Here is a 24,945-nt window from a genome sequence, read left to right as displayed (position 1 = left end):
TGTTTTTCAACAGAAGATTTCCTCTCCTCTAACACATGGGTTTAATCAAATTTCAGTTTCCAATTTACTAAAACGTTACTTGTCACAAAAACCTACCCTGACCCTAAGAATACTAGCTTTTCATGATCCTTTCTGGTACATTATAGGGAGGCTTACTTTGACCATGGTATTTTTCAAGCCACTGTGATTAGTTTTTTTCATGTTCTTACTTTAAATATTGGAGAAGGCAATGGCAACCCACTGCAGTACTCTTGCTTGGTGAATGCCATGGATAGAAGAGCCTGGTAGGCTGCAGTCCATGGGGTCGCTAGGACTCAGACATGACTGAGTGACTTCACTTTGACTTTTCACTTTCATGCATTGGAGAAGGAAATGGCAACCCACTCCAGTGTTCTTGCCTGGAGGATCCCAGGGATGGGGGGAGCCTGGTGGGCTGCCGTCTATGGGGTCGCACAGAGTTGGACACGACTGAAGTGACTTAGCAGTACTTTAAATGTAACTATATAGCCTTTGCTATGTGCCTAGGCATTCTTATGAGTGTTTCATACATGTTTGCTTACTAAATCCTTTCACTATGATGTGAGATTAAGTGCTGTTGCTAACTAAAGTTTGCAAATGTGGACTCTAGGCCTAGAGAGGTTATATAACGTGCCCAAGGTAATAAAGCTAGGAAATGATAAAGCCAGGACCCATTAGTTCTTTCTGATTTATATTCATGTGTTTTCATGAAATTTTGATTTCTGAGTATAAACTTGCATAAATTCTTAAGAAATAGTCTATTTCTTATATCACTTCAAAAACATGGTACTGTGACTGTTTTAAGTATATTTTAAAATTCACATTTATATTCTTGTATCATGCACTAACTACCAAATTATATTTTCTGAGGAGGGCTCTTGCTATTGACATAGTTTCGTATTTTAGAATATTGTACTAATTTTTTCTAACTGTGAGAAGTTATTTTTTTCACAAATTAAAAGAATTTAATATTAGCTTACTAATGGTAGACTAAGTATAAAATACATTGACCTGACATGCTGCAGTCCATGGGGTCACAGAGAGTCGGACACAACTGGGCAACTGAACAACAACAAGGCATACATTAGACATACTTTCTTTATTTGAGTTTATTCAGCATCTAGAAAAAACTCTTAAACTCTGTTTTCTAATTAAAGTGTATATAAATGTGTGTGTATGTGGTCTTCTCTTGTGCCTCAGATGATAAAGAACCTGCCTGCCACTGCAGGAGATGCAAGTTCAGTCCCTGGGTTGGGAGAATACCCCAGAGAAGGAAATGGCAACCCACTCCAGTATTCTTGCCTTGAAAATCCCATGGTCAGAGGAGCCTGGCAGGCTACAGTCCATGGGGTCGCAAAAGAGTCAGACACAGCTTAGCGACTTAACAACAAATAATGAATATGTGTGTATAGATAGGTTTATAGGTCATTAACTTTACCACCAAGGGCGTAATACCTCAGTACATATTAAGACTAAATCTGAAAACAAAAAACTTGATGTTACTATTAAAATCTAATTCTTTTCCTAGCAGAAAACTATACCATTTAGACACGCAAGTGTCTGGCAGAAACATAATTTTCATTCCTTGGATGGAACCTCAACCAGAGCCTTTCATCCTCGAACTGGATTGCCTCTTCTTTCCAGTCCTGTAAGTGTTTTTCTCTTATTATGTAAAATGTTTGCAAATAATTTTATCCAAGTTTTAATTGAAAATTTTAAATTTAAATGCTTCAAAATAAATTTTTAGTGGGAAATCATTTTACCTTTTGATATACTTAATAGCTAAATGATAATATGGAAAAAGGAAAAGTGGATAAAATGCATTTATTATGTTATGATTATAAAATTTGTCTGAAATTCTCAATGTCTAGCATATTAATTCTTACTAAATGTAAGGAAAATAAGTGTCAAGTATATTTTTTATAAATAGATTTGTGTTATAGTACTGAGCCTTGTTGACACTACCAGCTGAATCATCTGGGATTCAGATTTGTGGCTGTCTTTGACTTAGGACCTGTATAATTAATCATCTTATTTTGAGATCTAGAGGTTTCCCCTTTCTACGTTTACAAATACAGATCTGAGTGTGATGGTTAACAGCTTTGTTTTGGAGTCACACCGACTATTCTCTAGCCATGTGACATTCAGTTCAGTTCAGTTCAGTTCAGTCGCTCAGTCCTGTCTGACCCTTTGCAACCTCATGAATTGCAGCATGCCAGGCCTCCCTGTCCATCACCAACTCCCGGAGTTCACTCAGACTCATGTCCATCGAGTCCGTGATGCCATCCAGCCATCTCATCCTCTGTCGTCCCCTTCTCCTCCTGCCCCCAGTCCCTCCCAGCATCAGAGTCTTTCCCAGTGAGTCAACTCTTCGCATGAGGTGGCCAAAGCACTGGAGTTTCAGCTTTAGCATCATTCCTTCCAAAGAAATCCCAGGGCTGATCTCCTTCAGAATGGACTGGTTGGATCTCCTTGCAGTCCAAGGGACTCTCAAGAGTCTTCTGCAACACCACAGTTCAAAAGCATCAATTCTTCGGTGCTCAGCCTTCTTCACAGTCCAACTCTCACATCCATACATGACCACTGGAAAAACCATAGCCTTGGCTAGACAAACCTTTGTTGGCAAAGTAATGTCTCTGCTTTTCAATATGCTATCTAGATTGGTCACAACTTTTCTTCCAAGGAGTAAGCGTTTTTTAATTTCATGGCTGCAATCACCATCTGCAGTGATTTTGGAGCCCCCAAAAATAAAGTCTGACACTGTTTCCGTGACATTAGTTGAGAAATATTATCTCTCTGAGCCTCAGTTTCCTCATCTGTAAAAAGGGAGTGATAATGTCTGCTTTAGTGTTAGGAGGATGATTAGTATCATTCCTGACATATGGTAAGCATTTGATAGTTAGTCACTAGTGCTGCCATTTCAGTTAAACTAAAGGTAAGCTGTTATTTTACTACTAATATAAAATAATTTTTGTTTTTATGTGAGTGTTTAAAGTAAAGGCAAAGCATATGTTTAAAAAATAATTTTTGAATAAGAGATCTAGATTTAAATTGTAACTAGGATCTTAGGTATTTGTTTTAGAGAAGTTGAATTCCAAACAATATAAAATAATCCCAAATATTTGACCTACCTATGAGATGCTTTCAAAATACCCAAGTGATCAGGAAACAGACTTGCATCATGCTGGTGTAAAGACCACTACATGCAGAATTCTGTTCAATATGGTCAACTGAGTTGATACAAGATCCTTCCTCTTTCCTAAATGCAGAAATACTGGATAAAATATAACACAACTTATAAATACATAATATAGTATATGAGCAGGAAAGACACATTTCCAAATACTAACTAGGGGTGAATTAATTATGGCTTTCCAGAATATCTAAATCTAATATAATGCTAAGATTTAATGTTCCTGCTGGGTCAGGAGTCAGGTCTATACCAATCATAGCTGAGACCTAAAACCAAACTCCATAAAGCCAGAACAGAAGAGGACAGCCATTCTAGAAATGGGAGAAAGGAGGGGAAAAAAATCACCTATTTAATTAAAAGGTACAACAGGAAGGTATAGATTAGATGGGAAAACAAGTCCCCCAAAGAATTTGGACCTAAGCCTAAATCACCCCAAGATAGGGGGCTCCAAATTTGTGCTATATATGAGAAAACATGAGATTATCCCACATCTATAACCCATGGCACCAAGGATTTATTTTCAGCAATAGCTCCTGCTAAAGATGATCTCAGGGGAATTAAAATTACAAAGCACCTTAAAAGAATCAATAAGAGAAAGAAGGAAGGGAATTCATATTTAGGAATCTTGTTATCAGAGCAGCATGAAAGAGAATTAAAAATAATTTTTTGTAAAATTTTCCAGGATATAAATGAAGATAAAGACAGGGAACTGAGATAACAGCACATGTGGAATTGGAAAAATAGAAATGAAAAATATAATTGAAGTGTACACATATGTGCACATACCCATATATATGAATTAAATGGTGGACTGAAATCATCTGAATAGAGATTTAATAAATAGACACATGTTAAGAAAGCACCTGGAATAAAGTACAGAAGGAAAGACAGATGGTACAGTATGAAAGTGGCCTGGAGGATAAAATGAAATGTTCAATATAAGCCTAGTAGAAATTCCAAAAGGAAGAGTAGATAAAGAAAATGCAGTATTAGAAGAAATTAAAGTAGAAAATGTTCCTGAATTGAAGACATGAGAATTTGGATTGACTATTTCACATTAAATTCTGACTCCAAAATATAGCATGGTATACTTATACAACTCTCAAAAATATTGAGATTGTTTAGACTTTCAGTATCATCTGTATCACAAATTAGACCAATCACTCAGATACTTTAATACATATTTAACTTTAATTTTAGAGACAAATTCATCTAACCTGCATGTTGTATGTGATTTTACCTTTTAATTTACGCTGGGGTCTTTGACTTTTAGAATATTTTGAGCTAGTTGGTGGTTTGTCTTAAATGTAATTTGGTATACAATAGTGATTGAAAATCCAGAATAGTGTTTTTCAAAACTATTCTCTGTGAAGCCCCAGCCAGGGTTCTTAGAAATGTGCACTGGGGTAAGGATAGGTAAAGGAACAGTGGAGTTGCCAGGACCCCAGGCTCCCATCACTGTTTAATTCTTTTGTCCCCTTTTATTGTAAAGCTATAAATCATTTATTTCTATCACATTCAATACAGAAGTATGTAAAGTAAAAAGTAAAAATCTTATTCTATGTTAAGATTACATGTAAAACTTGGTTTTAGAGAAAACTGGTTCTGATTCTTTATTTATTTATTTGACTGCACCAGGGTCTTAGTTGTGGCATGTGGGATCTAGTTCCCTGACCAAGGATCAAACCCAGGGCCCTGTATTGGGAGCCCAGAATCTTAAGACACTGGACTGACTACCAGGGAAGTCCCCGGTCTGGTTCTTAAAAAAAGTCAAAACCTAGGGAATTCCCTGGTGGTCCAGTGATTTGGACTTGGCACTTTCACTGCAGTGGCCCTAGTTAATCTCTGGTCAGGGAACTAAGATCCTACAAGCTTCGAGGCGTGGCCAAAAAAAAAAAAAAAACAACCAGTAAAAGTGCTTTTATTAATCATTTGTTTATTTTTTAACTAGTTAATAAAATGAAGACATAGGGACAATATGTAATAAAAAGGGTGATTTTAAGTACACTATTAAGAGAGAAGTTGTATTATTTTTTAAGATATGCTTAGCTTTCATTTGAAATTTGTTTGATCAATTCAAGAAAAAAATACAGTCTTTTGAAATTCTTTTGAAACCTAACAAGTGATTATTTTAACCTTAGGTTCCTCAAAGAAAGGCACAATCAGGTTGCTTTGATCTGGATTCTTCATTCCTGCATCTGAAAAACTTATCATCTAGAAGGTATTTATCTTAAAATTCATTTGTATATATGAAATAATATTACACAAAATTCTAGCCTTTCGTAGTAAATGATGTTGATTCTGAAAATAAAAATTTTAACAGGAGTCTTATTTTTCAGTTTATCATTTTCAAGATGATTTTACACATTCAGTTATTAAAGATGAGAGAGATCACCAACTATATAATGGCATCATAATAAACAAACACTTAACATTGGTTTTAACATTTAAGTGGGTTTGTCTGCTTCTGGTCATTCACCTCCTCCTTTGTCTTATACACTGCCTTGGCAGTTTGTTCCTTGTTGACAAATAATACCCTCATTATATTCCTTAGTCACATAATTTTGCTTTGTATTCTAGTTCTTAACTTAAAATGAAGATTGATATAGAAGACTACATTCAGTTCAGTTCAGTCGCTCAGTCATGTCCGACTCCTTCCGACCCTTTGAACTGCAGCACGCCAGGCCTCCCTGTCCATTACCAATTCCTGGAGTGTACCCAAACTCATGTCCATTGAGTTGGTGATGCCATCTAACCATCTCATTCTCTGTCGTCCCCTTCTCCTCCTACCTTCAGTCTTTCCCAACATCAGGGTCTTTTCAAATGAGTCAGCTCTTCACAGGAGGTGGCCAAAGTACTGGAGTTTCAGCTTCAACATCAGTCCTTCCAATGAACACCCAGGACTGATTTCCTTTAGGATGGACTGGTTGGATCTCCTTGCAGTCCAAGAAGACTACATTATACTACTATATATTTCCAGTAGATGCTTCTATGTGATATGTTATAAATTCTACCTTGAAATCTAGGATGCTTTATATATATTCTTTATCAAATACAATAACAAAGATTATAAAATCCAGAATTTAAGATATTTCATATCTTAACATTTGATTACATTAAATTTTGATTATGATACTTTGAGTAAAATTGATCAGATCTTCCTAATTTAGTTTTGTACAAAAGTAAATTAGAAAACATTATTGTTAATGTGCCCATTTGCTGATTTGTTCTTTTTTAATTTTTTGTTCTGTTTTTAAATAGTCCTCAACCATGTTTAAACATTGAAGATGATCCAGATATTCATGAAAAACCACTTCTCAGTTCTAGTGCTCCACCTGTAACAAGTCTTAGTCTCTTAGGAAATTTTGAGGTAATGTTTTTTAAAACTATTTTAAGAGTTGATGTTTCTTAACCTAGATCCATGGTGCTATATCATTTGTTTCTGAAAAGGAAATAAATAGATTATATTTTTCTAAAGCCTTGAAATCACCTTTTCTTCCTTTCCTATTTTTCCTTTTTCTTTTTTCCTTTTCCCTTTCCTTTTCATGACAAGTGAAGTTGGGAGATTGTTGGCAGTGATAACGTACAGTTGGGTAGCTGGTGGGAAGAGATGGAGCACATGGGTGAAATCAGGTTGGATGGAGGTATCCGTTACTCTACCTGGAAAATAGACTTGACCACATCTTATCTGGTGAAACTGTCTCTGGGATCCAGAAGGGATTGATGATGGGCTGATAGAAGCTGATTCATCATCAAAGGAGGTTGATTTTCAAAATCAAATGATTCTTTGTACTTTATTTGCAACTTCTCTGTAAATCTTAATTTATTCTAAAATGAGATTATTTTTTAAAAGTCAAATGGTCTCATACATGTGCTGCTTTGTTTAATGACTGTTGTACTTGAGATCAAGTATATCAAGGGTTTAGTAGTCTTCAATTAGAAAAGTCTTAAACATTGTACTTGTAAATGACATTAAAAATTTTTTTATTGAAATACAGTTGATTTACAATGTTGTATTAGATTATGCTATATAGCAAAGTGAATCAGTTGTAAATATGCATATATCTACTCTTTTTTAGATTCATTTCCCATATGGGTCATTACAGAGTATTGAGTAGAGTTCCCTGTGCAGTACAGTAGGTCCTTCTTAGTTATCTGTTTTATATGTAGTAGTGTGTATATATTAATCCCAATCTACCAATTTATCCTGCCCCACTTACCCCCGTAACCATCAGTTTTCTTTCTACATCTTTAACTCTTTCTGTTTTGTAGATAAGTTCATTTGTACCTTCTTTTTAGATTCCACATCTAAGTGGTACTATATTTTATTTATCTTTACCTGACTTACTTCACTTAGTGTGGTAATCTCTAGGTCCCTCCATTTCACTGCAGATGGCATTATTTCATTCTTCTTGTGACTCAGTATTACTCCATTGTATATATGTACCACATATTCTTTATCCAATCCTCTGTTGATGGACATTTAGGTTGCTTCCATGTCCTGGCTATTGTAAATAGTGCAACAGTGAACATTAGGGTGTGTGTATCATTTTGAATTACGGTTTTCTCCAGGTATACCAGTGGGATTGCTGGGTCATATGGTAGCTCTATTTTTATTTTTTTAAGGAACCTCCATACTGTTCTTCATAGCAGCTATACCAATTTACACTCCCACCAACAGTGTTTTTAAAGAATTCCTTGACAGTCTAGTAGTTAGGACTCCCTGCTTTCACTTCAGGGAGTAGGGTTTCAATCCCTAGTCAGAGAACTAAGAAACTGCATGCCATGAGGTACAGCCAAAGACTAAATGAATGATTTTGTATGTATTTATGGGTATGTGTGTGTGTGTGTGTGTGTGTGTGTGTGTGTGTACACACATTCCAATCCCAAAGAAAGGCAATGCCAAGGAATGCTCAAACTACTGCACAATTGCACTCATCTCACATGCTAGTAAAGTAATGCTCAAAATTCTCCAAGCCAGGCTTCAGCAATATGTGAACCGTGAACTCCCTGATGTTCAAGCTGGTTTTAGAAAAGGCAGAGGAACCAGAGATCAAATTGCCAACATCCGCTGGATCATGGAAAAAGCAAGAGAGTTTCAGAAAAACATCTATTTCTGCTTTATTGACTATGCCAAAGCCTTTGACTGTGTGGATCACAGTAAACTGTGGAAAATTCTGAAAGAGATGGGAATACCAGACCACCTGGACTGCCTCTTGAGAAATCTGTATGCAGGTCAGGAAGCAACAGTTAGAACTGGACATGGAACAACAGACTGGTTCCAAATAGGAAAAGGAGTACGTCAAGGCTGTATATTGTCACCCTGCTTATTTAACTTCTATGCAGAGTACATCATGAGAAACGCTGGACTGGAAGAAACACAAGCTGGAATCCAGATTGCCGGGAGAAATATCAATAACCTCAGATATGCAGATGCCACCACCCTTATGGCAGAAAGTGAAAAGGAGCTAAAAAGCTTCTTGATGAAAGTGAAAGAGGAGAGTGAAAAAGTTGGCTTAAAGCTCAACATTCAGAAAACGAAGGTCATGGCATCTGGTCCCATTACTTCATGGGAAATAGATGGGGAAACAGTGGAAACAGTGTCAGACTTTATTTTTGGGGGCTCCAAAATCACTGCAGATGGTGATTGCAGCCATGAAATTAAAAGACTCTTACTCCTTGGAAGAAAAGTTATGACCAACCTAGATAGGATATTTAAAAGCAGAGACATTACTTTGCCAACTAAGGTCCGTCTAGTCAAGGCTATGGTTTTTCCTGTGGTCATGTATGGATGTGAGGGTTGGACTGTGAAGAAGGCTGAGTGCCGAAGAATTGATGCTTTTGAACTGTGGTGTTGCAGATGACTCTTGAGAGTCCCTTGGACTGCAAGGAGATCCAACCAGTCCATTCTGAAGGAGATCAGCCCTGGGATTTCTTTGGAAGGAATGATGCTAAAGCTGAAACTCCAGTACTTTGGCCACCTCATGAGAAGAGTTGACTCATTGGAAAAGACTGATGCTGGGAGGGATTGGGGGCAGGAGGAGAAGGGGACAACCGAAGATGAGATGTCTGGATGGCATCACAGACTCGATGGATGTGAGTCTGAGTAAACTCCGGGAAATGGTGATGGACAGGGAGGCCTGGCGTGCTGCAATTCATGGGGTCGCAAAGAATCAGACACGATTGAGCGACTGAACTGAACTGAGACTTCCCTGGTGGCTCAGTAGTAAAGAATCCACCTGCCACTGCAGGAGCCGTGGGTTCAATCCTTGGGTCAGGAAGGAAATGGCAACCCACTCAAGGATTCTTCCTGGGAAATTCCATGGACAGAGGAGCCTAGAGGGCTACAGTCCATAGGGTCTCAAAAGAATTGGACATGACTTAGCAACTAAACAATAGCAGTTGGTGCATATATATGTGTGTGTGTTGTGTATATATACATATGTATGTTTGTATGTATATATATGCATGTAGGACAGAGGAGCCTGGCGGGCTACAGTCCATGGGGTCGCAAAAGAGTTGGGCACGACTTAGCAATTAAACAACAATGATGGGTGTGTGTGTGTGTGTACACATATGTATGTTGTATGTATATATATGCATGTATAAAAACATATCCTGAAGAAGGACATGGCAACTCACTCCAGTATTCTTGCCTGGAGAAGCCTATGGACAGAGCAGCCTGGCAGGCTACAATCCATAGGGTTGCACAGAGTCAGATACTACTGAAGCAACTTAGCATGCATGCATGCATAAACACATATATAACCACCAATCACCTTGTTCAACTGGCTTATTAATTTTGTTCATGGGGGGAGATTTTTGTATGTAGATTTCCAAATCATCTAGAAATAGGAAAGGTTTTATTTTTTACTTTGTAATTTGTATGCCTTTTATTTCCTTTTCTTGTAGTTTTGCACTGAATAGGGCCTAGCATGCATGCTGCTGCTGCTGCTAAGTCGCTTTAGTCGTGTCCGACTCTGTGCGACCCCAGAGACAGCAGCCCACCAGGCTCCCCCATCCCTGGGATTCTCCAGGCAAGAACACTGGAGTGGGGTACCATTTCCTTCTCCAAGCATGCATGCTAGTATATTCATTTAAAAATCTAAAGTCAGAGACTACTTTGGATCATTGACATGGTCTTTTTGACCATGGAACTTGAGAACTGCTGATGTCTCTTTCAAATTTAGACTCGTGAGGGCTTGGAGTGTTTCTTTTCAAAGAATTATTGAATCAAAGAAATGCTCCTCACATTTCATGATGTATGCATAAAGAGAGCTTGTGAAAAGATTTACTTTTTTCTCATACCTGAGCAGATAAATATTAAATAACAGAGTGGTTTCCTCAGTGAATGAACTTGGGAGAGATGGATAAGGAACTTCTCTACTGCTTTTATTTATATACTCTTAAATATTCTGCCCAACATGTATTTGCTGTTTTTTAAATTAAACTGAAAAATAAAACATATGTCACATACAGCAGTTTTTAAGAAGCACTTGTTTCTCAAAGCTGAGTACTTGACTTTCTGTTTTGATGCAACTTCTGTAATATAACCTGTTAACAAGCTTTCAAGTGCTTCTCTGTGGTTAACACTGGGATTATACTCTGTGAGGAATAAGAAAATTTGTAATGTTATACTTGCTCTGGTAGAGCATATTTTTCTTCACAGAGATAAGAATAACTTATTATATAATTATGTCTAAACAGTGGTTAAGTTTAAAGATAGTTCAGTGTAGATTGGAATAGTAAGAAGGCCAAACTTTATATGATTGATGTGGGAGGAAATTGATTTCTGGTCAGATGAACTTTTGAAATGAGGGCATGGCAATGGCAGTGACCACTCTCCTAGTGCCAGAAAGCATAGTTAACATATTTCTTTAAACAGAAAGAACATGTTAACTTTTAATTGTTCCTTAAAATTTATTTTATCTTATCTCCCAGGAGTCTGTCTTGAACTATCGTTTAGATCCTCTCGGCATTGTTGATGGCTTTACTGCAGAGGTAGGGGCAAGTGGTGTCTTCTGCCCCACCCATTTGACTCTTCCAGTTGAAGTGTCATTCTACAGTGTTTCCGACGATAATGCTCCCTCTCCTTATATGGCAAGTATCTTTCAATTGTCTTCTGCTGAAATCAGCCATCTTAATGACAAATGCCTTTAAGTTTAAAGAGATTTAGTACTGCTTTGGTACAATGCCTGAAAATATAAACCATTTCCTTAAGAGTGGATTCAGGGCCAAATAGAGACGAATATGCCAAAACAGCACCTTACAACTTCTTTCTGAGCAAGCTCCAATGACAGATATCCTCTCTTGTATTTGAGATGATGCTGAAAATTTACTTGTTTTATGTAATTCGAAGAAATGATAAAATTTTAGTGACACTGTAATTCCATATCTTGCTGAGTTCACACAAATTCTTAAGTTCTTACTGTGCACTCTAGTCCTATCAGTGTTGCCTTCACTATGAGCCTCATCTCAGTAGAGTTTAAATAAGGATTTAGTGACCTACATTTTCTGTGAAACCGTTTCACTCCCTTTCTCCTGTTTGGTTTATCTCTGGACCATTTTTTTTTCCAGTCCCAATCCTAGGATCCCTAAAACAGACGAGGATACTGTATTACACAGTTTATTTCTTTAGCTCTGAATGTGGCCTTGTGTAGTTTCTTGAAATTGATGGATAAATTGGCCCAGACCCGGGGAATGCCAAGGGTGAGACTTTACACCAGAAGCTGCCTGGTTTCCTGAGGCTCCTACTTGAGAGCATCTAACAGCACAGCCCTGCTGATCAGAGTTAGGGAAGAATGAGGAATCTGTGCAGAGTACGTAAACTGATTTATGACAATTAGCCACAAATGCAAGCTATTCTGAATCTACCCTCAGGACGGCAAACAAGTTTACCTGCTTGCTAAATATGGCCAATAACATCAAGTAGAAATGAATTTGGACTTCTCTGGTGGGTCAGTGGTAAAGAATCTGCCTGCAGTATAGGAGACCTGGGTTCGATCCCTGGGTTGGGAAGATCCCCTGGAGGAGGGCATGGCAACCCACTCCAATATTCTTGCCTGGAGAATCCCATGGACAGAAGAGCCTGGTGGCTACGGTCCATGGGGTTGCAAAGAGTTGGACATGACTGAGTAACTGAACAACAGAACAGGATTTTTTAGCTCAGTGGGCATGAATTTAAGCAAACTCCTAAAGATAGTGAAGGACAGGGAAGCCTGATGTGCTGCAGTCTGAGGTCTCAACGACTGAGTGACTGAACAACAACAAGGTTCTTTAGAATACTAGCTGTGTCTGACTCTGTGCCAATGTTTTAGTGGTGAGTAAAACACCTCAGGGGAATAAGAGCAGCGTCTTGAACCTTAAGATCCTATAATTTTATCTTTCTCATTTTTTTATTCCAGCAGATTTGAGGATAAAATAAGCCCTCAACTGCAAAAATGATACCAGGTCCTGGTGTGTGATTACTGTCAGCCCCTTGCCAAAAGACAAGTCAGTGGCTACTAATACAAATGTTTAAGAAGTTTACACTGATGGTATAAAATATGGAGTCAGATCAGGGTTTTTATGTTAGGCCTTACTTTGGGAAATACAAATTTCGATAGACCTAGAAATATATGTTTCTGGTCTTCCTATTTGAGTTTCCTAGCTTATCACCTGATCCAGTTTCTTTCTTTCCTTCTTTCTTTCTAATATCCTTTTCCCTCCATCTTCTAGATTCTCAAGGACATTAGCAACAGTGCATTTTGTTATGAATAAAAGCTATGAAAAGGAAATTCTATTACATAATTGAGAGTCAGGAGTCTGTGTGTTTCATAATCAAAAAAGCACAATGATATGTAATCATTTATTCAAAGTTTTCTTTCTTTGATAATAATTACATTTGTGAGTAATAATCGTGAAGATGCATAACAATGGTTGTTACAAAAAACAGGCTCAGTTCTTCACAAACTTGCCCAGTTATCATATCCACCAAAGGATATTCACTTAACATAGAAAGATATATCCACTTTTCAGTATAATTTTGAAAAAAAAACCTTAGATATCATTAAGATAAGCTTAATATCAAAAAAAATGTGCATACTGAATGCTTACAGTATTAAAATACATCTATAAAGATGCCCATTTTGCTTTACTAGAACATCAAGGAGTCTCATTAGTTTCACATATTCTGTTGGCACATACTAATACAGAAATGGAAAGATAAGGTCTGAGGTCATTAGTGTACAGAGTTCCTGACGACCGTTAGGGTAGTTAGAAACAAGATAAAAGAGTGAATTGTCTGAAAATGAGCTAAAAAAATATCTTGGTGTGAAATTTATGAGCAAGAGGTAATTTGAACTGTGCTTTAGAAAAAGCAAAACATTTATCCTTGACCTTGGTTGACATCTAAAAAATGAAGGATTAAGAGGTAAAGGATTTTATCATGCTGTCTCCAGAAAGTACATCCAGGTGATCAGAGATTTTGAATAAATATTGAAAAGAGTTTAAATTAGGTTAAGTTAGTATATCCTTTAAGAATCTTTTACTTTTCTCTGATAATTGTCTTTAATAAATTTTCCATTATATAATTTTTACTCATTAAAAATGAGTTGCCTTTGCAAATGACCCAGTCCAAATCTTAGACCACAGATCTTTCCTACTGTATATTAATAAAATTAATCTTGTTTTTTAGGGAATCTTATTTATATTTTGGTAGTTGTCTGTTTTCAAAGGACTGATCATGTTTTGATAAGGTAGTATATATCATAGGCCAGTGGAACTGAGACACCAAATCCCTCTTTGTTACTCTAATAATGACCTTGGGACTTCTCATAACAAATTATACAGTTGACTCACAAAAGTGAAATTTTAGCACAGAAAATTCTGTCTTTGTGGTGTGGAGATAGTATCGAGCTTTAAGATTAGCTGAAAGCCAGATAAATCTCTCTCTCCAGTCCAGTGTTAATGGTAAGAATATTCTCCAAGTGTTAGGTAATGTGACATTTCACTGTTTAGAAGCTATTGCATGGTGATACCAGTCAGAAAGGTCTAAAGCAGGTTTGCTCATGGCAGCGTCATGGTATGACTTGCATTATGATCATATTAACAACACTGTAGGGGCTTCTCTGGTGGCTCAGTGGTAAAAAAAAAAATTCAGCTGACAAAGCAGGAGACACAGCTTCAATCCCTGGTCCAGGAAGATCCCACATGCTGCGGAACAACTAAGCCTCTGTGCCACAACTATTGAGTCTGTGCTCTAGAGCCCAGGAACCTCAACTACTGAGCCCATACACCACACCTACTGAAGCCTATGCACCCTAGAGCCTCTGCTCTGCGACTAGAGAAGCCACCACAATGAGAAGGCCGCACGCAACAAATAGTCCCCACTCACTGTAACTGGAGAAAAGCCTGTGCGGCAACGAAGACCCAGCACAGCCGAAAATAAATAAATAATTAATTTTTAAAAAGCAACACTATATATTTTATATATTTTTTCTATTTGTAATTAGCCATATTAAGATATCTTCCTTCAGTTTTACTTAGTTTTGCATATTTTCTATTACACAATCACTTGAGAAAGAGTTTTTGTGTAAGATTTTGGCCAAATTGAGTTCTTCTTAATCCTTCTATTCCATTCTAAAATGCCAGAAGGAAATGTTTTTCTTCCTTATGTTATATACAGCAATTTTCTAGGTATAAATATTAATATGCCAACCAATTAAAATAATGAAATTGTTAAAATAATAAATTTAATAATAATACTAATGAAATTCCAAATACTTTCCTAATCTCTTTATAAAATTCCAAACTTGCCATTGTCAATACTAGTCTTACATTGCTTAGAAATTTTGTGAAGTGTTGCCTTAAAATTTGAGGTTTTAGAAAAATCTATATTCTTCCCTTATAAATTGATGTATTATTATTCTAAAAACTATTAGAATTATATTAAAGGAAATAAGTGCAGGCTTGGTAGTAGATTTTCCCTCACCAATATTCTTATATATATTTAACAGAGGATGGCAAGGAAATACAGTAGTGCATTGGCTGGAGTAATGTAATTAGAAAGGTAGCTATTATTTAGATATATTTTGCTTTTCTTTCTGGAACTAGGAAAAAGAGGAGCACTATATATACCATAGCATTTTTTCATGTAGAGAAAATTGTAAGAGAAAAATTATTAAAGCTTCATTACTGTTTTGGTTAGAGATGCAGTTTGTTAACATGCTGTTTTCACGCTTTAAATGACCATTGATATATCAGATTCGTTAAGCACCACATGTCTTTTCAGTGCCCTTGAAATGAACATGAACATTTCCCATTATCAACATACTAATTTAATATTCTGATTGTCAAGTGCTGTTCACTTGAAGGTTAGGTATTCACATATTAGAGTCTGGCCTTCCCTTTTACCTTTGTCCCCTCCCTCTTATCCCCCACCCCTACCCCTGGTCAGTCTTTCAAACCCAACAGAGATATTACCTGATAGGACAGTCCTATTTTATATTTACTTTTACATAAGGTTGGCATGTTTTGGCAAGTACAATGTAAAATGATGGGATATGAATCGTAAAACATGCAATTATTCTACTTGAATACTCAAAAGAAAACTATTCACCCAGTTAAATGAATCAGCATTTTTTTCTTGAAGCTACCTAAGAATTAAGTACCACAATCACCATCTGTAGTCATTTGGTCATCCTGGTTATCTAGAAACTTTCACACATTCAATTGTAGCTTCCTGTGTTTTAATTTATACTGTTTGCCATTGTTTGGACTTCTGCAGTAATTACAGCATCTTTCTCAGAAAATTATTTTGTGTAATATGACAGTACCTCTCAAACTTTAGTGTACATATGATGTCATCTGGGGAATGTTGTTAAAATGCAGATCTGATTTAGTAGGCCTGTGGGGAGAAATAAGAAGCTGTGTTTCTAACAAGTTCACAGGTGATGCTGGTGATGCTGGTCTACCTTAAGTCAGAAAGTCATTTATGTATATAACAACTTAATTTCCTGACTGAATAATTGACTTCATTTTTTGGGCCAGACCTAAACAGAATCATCCCTCATTTTTGACTTTTCATATGTCCAAGGATCAGTAAATTGTTTTGCTTCTTCGTTTCCTCCTCCCACATGATACAAGAGAATAATCTCCCTTTATCTCCTTTTTAGTTAAGGAGCTTCTTACTTCTATATCTTATATCTTAATAGAAATCTCAAGCAGCATGGTCATTGATGTTATATATTGTTTATTGCAACATCTCCGGGAAAAATAGTAAATTGTTTCCTTATGGGTGAAATCCTTACTAGTTTGTATTCCTTGAATGTATCTCTATTACTTCAATGTGAATTTTTTTTCCATACAAATACAGTTGTGAAAAGTTATTAATTACATAGTTTATCATTTTTATTTTAGTCTTTTGTGTGTATAAATATGCACCAGTTTGTACTCAATTTGTCTTCTTTTATTTTAAGGGTGTGATTACTTTAGAGTCCCTTGGTAAAAGGGGTTATCGAGTACCTCCTTCAGGAACAATACAAGTGGTATGTGTTTTATAGCCTACAATTGCAATAATCATTCTCTCACATACATATAGAACTTAGCCCTTTCTCCTGCTACTGCTGCTGCAACAACTTTGGTAAGTAACAGTGGGGCTGCAGCTTTGTTTGGAGTTTCCCTGCTCTGCCTCAGGAATGACCATTTGGGGACCTCCATAAAAGGAAAGCATTAATAAGCTAATCAAGGTGAATGGTTTAGAAAAATAGCATATGGCAGTTAACTTAAATAGAGCTATTTTCAGTATAAATAAAATTTAGATTACCGGTATCTTCTATTTAATATAATAAGACAGATTGAGATTGACCCATGTGAAAGGAAACCCCAAGTATTAGTATTGCTTTCGAAGGGAACTTGGGAAGAAAAATTATCCCTACTATAATAATTTCTAAAATTGATTTAATGAGATGGTTACACAAAGCAGAAATGAAGTCCTGCAGACGTCAGGGTAAAGAATGCATCTTTCCTTTTGGCCTAGATGTTGATCTAGTTTTGCCTTAGGAGAACTCTTCTAGCCCAGTGCAGTAATCCTTCATCATCTTTGATCCCCAGCTCTTAGAAGAATAATTTTATATCAAGGCCCATTTGTGATTCAGTCCATCTCCAAGTCAGACCCAGAATAATCCTGTGAGTCTAAGGTCTATTACAGTATTGACTCTTGTAACTCTTCAAAAGAGTCCAGCTGTATTTGTCAACTGTACCTCAAAAAAGCTGAAATTAAAAAAAAAAAAGAGTCTAGCTGAGTTCCTCACACTAAGGATCTGGTCTAATTCAGCAAGCTTTTCTATGACTTTTGGCTGCAGTGTGATCAGTTCTTTGTCAGACCACTTTTATGCATCCCCATTGTTCTAGTATGGCAGAGTCTGTACATTTGTTTATTTTGTGTCACACAGAAATGAAACAGTACTAAGGAATTTATATGCATGTTTATATTGGAGTATGTATACATATATATAACTTTACTTAGGAAAAATCACATTTTAAAGTAAGATTTTTATGTGAATGGATTTCTTGAACTAAAAGAGTGATCATTTTCTGATCTCTTGCCTCTGGCTATGTAGCTCTTGTGAAAGTGTGGGTCACTGGAAAACTAGCTATCAGTTGTCATAATAATGAGGCATAAACCCAGAGGCAGCACATTTACCCCTTGTTTGAAGACTGCCAACTCTGCTGGCTATTTTAAATCTGAAACTTGGGTATGTCTTTCATTCCTTATGTAAGTTTAATTATGTATAAACATGGCTTGAACTTCTGGCTTACTAGTTGTTGTAGTTGTTAAATTTATTAGCCTTAATTTTAAGACTCACTAGATTTCAAAAATTGGATCATAATATTGATATATTTCTCATTTTGATTCAGTGAGTGATGTCCAGTGCCACGGATGAGCTTCTGAAAGCATGGGCACCAAGTTACCTATTGATGTGTTGGTAATTTGGTTAAAGTCAAATCAGCAGCTTGGAATTTTGTTTAAAAATTAGTACTTAAAAAAAATAATATTCCTTCAGTTATTCATGGCCAAATAGCGATTGAATTTAATTTTGGTCTATTATGATATCGATGGTGGTAAAAAAAAAAGTCTAGTGTCACTGAAGTTTCTGAAATGAGTCCAACTGTAAGAATATAAATTATTACTTAGTGTACTTTGTAACTAATAATAATGAACTTTATTTTCTAAACTTGGAAAAATTTCCAAACAAAAATTTCTTTTTTGAGAACATATTTTAAATTTTATAATAACCATATGTAACTAAAACATCAAAGTCTAGTTTTACCAAACTTTTTATTTTTAAAAAATTCTATTTATTCACTTAAAATGTGAGGAAAGCTGAAATTTTATTTTGAATATTTTGCAGTTAATTTTAATAAAATAATATTTGAAGTATATGAACTGGAATGTTTTAATTCAGTGAAGCTGTATTTAATAGTTTAATGGAACTATTTCTTAATATATGAACAAGAGTGAAAGTTGTGTATTGTCTATTATTAATAAGAGATTTGTGACTAAAAGATTTTGATTTGTTACAGGATCTCTTATTTATGTAAATAAAAAATAAATTGAACCATTAAAAATACTGAATATCATTTCATAAACTTCTGAAATTTTATTAGCTTTATTCCTTCAAACTGAATTATATCCACTGGGATTAATTTATTATTACAAAGCCTATCTTACTGTTGGCATAATCACTGTAAGACAAATCAACAAATCATTGTTTTTAAAAAATAATTTTTATATTGTTTCTTCAGACCTTATTTAATCCTAATAAGACTGTGGTGAAGATGTTTGTTGTGATATATGACTTGCGAGATATGCCAGCCAATCATCAGACATTCCTACGACAAAGAACTTTTTCTGTACCTGTTAAACAAGAAATGAAAAGAAGTGTCAATAAAGAGAACATCCGACATACAGAAGAACGGTTATTACGCTACCTCATACATCTGAGGTAATGTTCTAAATGAATATGAAAATACGTTACTTCAGAAGAAAATTCTAAAATTTTTACTTTAGTTTAAAAAACTCTCTCTCTAACTAGACTACTGCCCCTTGGAATTTGCTTAACTTGGACACTATGATATGCCAGGATGCAGAAAGCACATGGCATATTTTTCTGCAGTCATTATTACTTGTTGACTTAAGGGTGTTTTTATTGGTAGCTGTGTAATGTAAAATATTTTATAGGGAAAAAATGCTAATATATCTGGAGGGGCAGTGAAACAGTTTTCTGAAGCAATGCTGCCCAATAGAAGTGTAATATGACCCATATAAATAGTTCTGTATTTTCTATTAGCCACATTAATAAAAGTAATAGGTAGTGGAGGATTAATATGTTTTATTTAACTGAACACATTTAAGTATTATAATTTGAAATGTAATATACATAAAAATTATCAGTGAGATATTTATGTTCATTTGCTGTCCTCAATTTGAACTAGCCACATTACAAGTGCTCAGTAGGTGCTTGTGGCTTCTGAGTTGGACAGGGAAATTCTTAACCTTCATTTATTCATTCATTCATTCAAAAAATATTGATGTGTCAGGCATGCTTCTAGACTGTAGGGAAGCAGCAGTGACAAAAATCTCTGTTCTCATACAGTTTATATTCTGGTTATTCTGTCAGAAAGATGTTTTTCTCAAACTTTTACTACATAGCTCATAGCTCTAGGTTGTGAGAAACCATTTGTTTGCTCTTGAAGTTCATACTTCCAGGGGTAACCCTTGTAGCCCTGATATCCTAGTGCAGTTCTTAGGTTCCATGAGCAAGTCTGTTGCTTAGTAGAAAGCTCAATAGTGTTTTGTCCATAACTCAATCAGTGAGGAGACTGACCTCATCAGTGACAATAATTCATCTTAACTTCTTACTCCAAGAAGCCCCATTCATCAGGAGAAGGTACCAGCCTTTTCTTTAATCTGTTCCAACAACCTTAGCCATATGTAACCAACGATTAGATACCTTAAATGCTGTAAAGAAACTACTTTAGAAAGTATGGTGTAATTCCCAAAGTTCACCATGTTCTTTTTCAGATTGAAAAGGTGAAAAACTTCAGACAGAATGAGAGTGAGCCAGCCTGAGGTCTGCTTTAATGTATACAACTGACCACCAGATTTTTCAGCTAATTTGGGAATGTCATCCACAGTCCCAGATATTTCTACTAGACAAAGGGAAAACCACAAAAATTAGCACTAAAGGGTATGTCTGACATACCCATAATCTGCCAGATAGATTTATGTGATTAAAGCCTCCAATCCCTGTAGTATGCTATAGATGTTAGCAGAAGACAGAAACAGTTCCATATACAGCTTTGATAACCATTTTTATTTCACCGCTAACTTTCTCCTCTTGATTTCTATTGATGATTAGGCTTTGCTAGCCACTAAGGACAGTAGCAGTCCTTTCTCAGCCTGTGGTTGTCCTCAAAGCTTGATATAGTTTTCTGTGGTAACTTTCCAAGTGTGGAATCCATTTTATTGTAGTCAAAATTGTAGGAGGGCAGGTTGTGTGAAATGGGTCATTCTTTGTATGAACTAGAGGATGCCTAAATGTAGTATAACTGGCTGACATGAACTGAAACTTAATGCTATAGATGAGGAAAGATGCATGTGCTTTGGTGTCAGGAATATAAAGTAGGATTGTATGTGAAACCCAGATTTACAGAAAGCACCTCTGTCATTGTAAGAGGGGAAAGGGAGTGTGAACTGTGTACAGAATAGGGAAGGGGAAGCATTTAACATAGCAGCATTTGCTTTGGCAATATAAGATGTCAAATATTTTGTTAAAGAGGGACTGTTAATACTATAACAAGACTGATTCTTCCTGCTTTCAAAACTTAAAACTTTCAAACTCAAAACTTACTCAGGTCTGTTTGTTTTAAACACTTATTTCCTGAAATGAAGCATCTTTTTGTTGTTTCTTTGTTTAGGTTCCAGAGTTCTAAATCTGGAAAGATCTACCTCCATAGAGATGTACGGCTCCTGTTCTCTAGAAAGTCAATGGAAGTTGATAGCGGTGCTGCATATGAACTCAAATCTTACACTGAATCGCCAACAAACCCTCAGTTTTCACCAAGATGTTGATAAAGAGTGACAGCTTAAAGTATTTGCCCAGTACCCAAGTTTGAAAGTAAAAATTAGCATAGAAAGGAGTGTACCAAATTAACAAGCAGGGGAGTGGATCTTCTCCTGTTTTCCTGGACCAGTTTTTAATCAAAGGATTCCTGGAATGAGCTCTACATATTCCAAGTAGACTGGAAATACTCATGTCCTAATCCTTTTTGTACTGTTGAAACCACTTCATTGGACATGTTGCAATAGCAAATCCCTTCCCCCCCACAATTAGATTAGTGTTTACACTTTTTATTTCTCAGTTATTTAATATTTAATGTTTTCCTTAATACTCAAGTGATGTTTGTCTCTAGTGTTCTAATGTAGCACAAATCCTATGTAAAATCATACTGTGTATTTTTGACATTACTGTTGAAATCTGAAATATATGCACAAGTCTTTTAATTTTGCGTGATGTGTTTTAAGTACTATTCATTTAAGTTATTGAAAATGAGAATGAAATGTTGAGCTTCTTTAAGATTAACGCACTATGCAAGCATGTGTACTTTTTATATCTCCCGGGTTTAGTTTTTACAACACCTCGTCCCGATTGCTGTCTCACACAGTAGTCCTGTAACATGCTGTCTTGGCAGTGCAATGCGGACTAAGCTGCTTCACATTCCCTTTGCAACTTCAGATCATCATGCCCATTCATATTCCTTCTAAAAATCTCTTATCCCCAAAACAGTTCTATTTTTTCCGTAATCACTACTACAGAGGATTTACCTTAAATCGCTGTCCCATTCTAGATAATTTTTGCAAATTGTTAAAAGAATATGTACTTTGAAGACAAATTAGTATTTATATTGTAAATATATGCAAGAAACAAAGAAATGTGTATTTGGCTTTTATTTTTGGATGAGACATTTATGCGATTGAGTGAATTTCTGGTACCCATCATACAGTTTCTATTCTTGATTTATAGCTGATAAGAGGAGAGGGAAGATGTCTTGAGCCTCATCCCAATTTATCAGTTTCTCATTCAGGGTCACATGGAAGGCATTTGGCAACTGGGAAAACCACTGAGTAAGAGAACTTGATTGAATGCAAGTCTTCCAAGTCTTCCATCTGTCCCCTCAGAAAGAAGAGTAGTTTTAGATCTTTCTACAGAGACAATGGGTAACAGCAGATCAGCTTACAAAGGATGAATACTGGGAATGCCCAAAGCCATGAATGCGGGTTAGAAAATATTTACCGTTCAAGTAGACCAGATTTGGAACACCGGGGAGCCTAGAACTAAGTGAGCAGTCTGGAATTTGGGAGATGGGAAGGTCTTTATTTTTGGTACTCAAATAATGGATAGACCATGCAAAAGAATCTGAACTGGATATGAACGTGTATCTGATGGCTTTGGGGGTGGTCAGCAAGAAGCCTCTTATAAATTTCCTTTTGAAATACCAGCTTAAAGAGAAAAGGCTTTTTATATTCCATAAAACTAAAAAATAAAGTTTTCAGTGGCACAAGTTTGTAAAGATTTGTTCTTAATCTTTAGCCATGTGGTAACAAAATGGGATTAGGACCCCAAAGGTTTGGATTCTAGTCCCAGTTGTAATGGTATCTGACGGAACTGACTTCAGAAATCCTCTAAGCTTTCTGGGTCTGTGTGATTGAGAAAATGAAGTGCTGCTGCTGCTGCTAAGTCACTTCAGTCGTGTCCGACTCTGTGGGACCCCATAGACGGCAGCCCACCAGGCTCCCCCGTCCCTGGGATTCTCCAGGCAAGAATACTGGAGTGGGTTGCCATGTCCTTCTCCAGTGCATGAAAGTGAAAAGTGAAAGTGAAGTCGCTCGGTCGTGTCCGACTCTCAGTGACCCCGTGGACTGCAGCCCACCAGGCTCCTCCATCCATGGGATCTTCCATGCAAGAGTACTGGAGTGGGGTGCCATGAGAAAATGAGGTGAGAGTATCATTAATGTGCCTTTTCTTAAATTCTATCAACTAATTATTAGAATAAGTATTTAAATACATGTAGCTAGAGTTTTAAAAAAAATAGTTGGAGTATAGTTGATTACAGCATTGTGTTAGCTTCTGGTATATAGCCAAGTGATTCAGTTATATATCTATATCCATTCTTTTTAAGATTCTTTGCCCATATAGGCATTATATTGAGTAGAGATCCCTGTGCTATATAGTAGGTCCTTATTAGTTATCTATTTTATATATACTAGTATGTATATGTCAATCCCAATAGACTTTTTATACACTTGACAAAAGTCAGTATTGATCATTTTATATAAAACTTGGAAAATACAAAAACATTTAAAACATCAAAATGCCTTTTTTAAATTAAAAAAATGTTATTGCTGCTTTAACCTCTCTAGTAATCCAAAAATTAGTGATATATATGTTTGCAGGTGTCTTTTATGTAGATACTACAATGCAGTCCTCTAGAATTTTTTCTAGTGCTTGGTTTTCCACTTTTCTGGACATTTTAAAGAAGATTTCAAGAAAATGACTGAAGAAGCTGGATGCATCTTGTGCTCTTCCTGCCAAGTTTGTGCATAGTAAAGACGTGCTGACCTTTTTACCCATCTACTTCTTAGGGCCTTTTTTGTCTGTGTTCTTTTCCCCAGTGAGGTACAGTCACCCAGCACCTGTCTGCTCTCACTTGCCCTGGCACTATCTCTATCATAACGGGTTTTTTTTCTACCCTTCTTTTGTCATAGGCCGAGACTTTGTACTCCCCCTCTTTGTACTCACAGATTATGTCACTGCATTGAGAGTGTTTGACATATGCAGGTAAGACAACCAACACTGCTACCTGTAAGAGTTCTCCTCACTTACTGCAGGCTCACTTGGCAGTTTTGCAGACTGAAAAAATGAGGGATAACTTGTTTTTAAAAGAAACTTAAGGACACAAGTAACCTCTGGGAAATCTTTGGAGATTTTATCAGGAGAAAATGAGAAATATTAATAAATGCTGACAATGGGGACTGGTTGGAAGGCACCCAACAGAAGCTTCCCTCCTACTGTCACTTTATTCCACTAGGTCTCTCTCATTCCCAGAGTGTTAATGAAAGGAAGTAATTTCTCCAAAAACTCCATCCTTGGGATCCCCACTCTTCTCTAATCAGTTTGTGAGTGAAGCAATGATTTGATTTTAATTTATGCAATGCATGTTTAAAAACTTTTTACACTGCATAGTTATATAAAGTAAATGTGAAAGTTCCTCCTGTCATCTGCCCTTCTAGCTATCTCTTTACAGAGATGGTAGCTGTTCAAATTTTGGTATATGAAACCTCAACTGGTCTACTGGACCTGGGACACAATATCAGTCTAGATGGGAAGCGGGCTTTTCATCATGATAGGAATTCAGTCTCAATCCCTAAGACTGTCTCTGTGTGGGTTGGAATCAACTTTCTCCATCATGGATTATCTGTGAGAGATGTATGTCTTAAACATGAATACTGTGGGAAAAGGCAGAGAGTATATGAATGCCTACTGTGTGCCAGGTTCTGTAAGTGATTTCTATGTTATTCAGTATTAAAGCCATGATTCAGAGATTATGGATATAGTCTACAGTGAAAGAAAAAAACAGGCTTGAAGTACTTGCCCAAGGTCACATGGTCAGTAAGTTGAAGAGCCAGGATT

The 24,945-nt window shown here is 36.3% G+C and overlaps 1 protein-coding gene across 5 annotated transcripts in view; it reads left to right on the top strand.

Moving 5' to 3' along the window:
• The window catches only part of FAM214A (family with sequence similarity 214 member A), an 85,791-nt gene extending 64,028 nt beyond the window's left edge, over nucleotides 1-21,763 (top strand). For 3 of the 5 annotated variants that reach the window (XM_018054222.1, XM_018054221.1, XM_018054220.1), the window contains exons 7-13: nucleotides 1,547-1,666; nucleotides 5,353-5,432; nucleotides 6,473-6,581; nucleotides 11,153-11,311; nucleotides 16,669-16,737; nucleotides 18,998-19,197; nucleotides 21,173-21,763. In XM_018054222.1, coding sequence (XP_017909711.1) covers nucleotides 1,547-1,666; nucleotides 5,353-5,432; nucleotides 6,473-6,581; nucleotides 11,153-11,311; nucleotides 16,669-16,737; nucleotides 18,998-19,197; nucleotides 21,173-21,326 — 891 coding nt within the window. In that variant the 3' untranslated portion in view covers nucleotides 21,327-21,763. Of the gene's footprint in view, nucleotides 1-1,546; nucleotides 1,667-5,352; nucleotides 5,433-6,472; nucleotides 6,582-11,152; nucleotides 11,312-16,668; nucleotides 16,833-18,997; nucleotides 19,198-21,172 lie in introns of all 5 variants that reach the window. The other 2 variants (XR_001918677.1, XM_018054223.1) reach the window with 2 other exon arrangements.

Source organism: Capra hircus, chromosome 10, assembly GCF_001704415.2.
Source record: "Capra hircus breed San Clemente chromosome 10, ASM170441v1, whole genome shotgun sequence".
Lineage (NCBI taxonomy): Eukaryota > Metazoa > Chordata > Mammalia > Artiodactyla > Bovidae > Capra > Capra hircus.
This window is presented reverse-complemented; position numbering and strand designations above follow the sequence as displayed.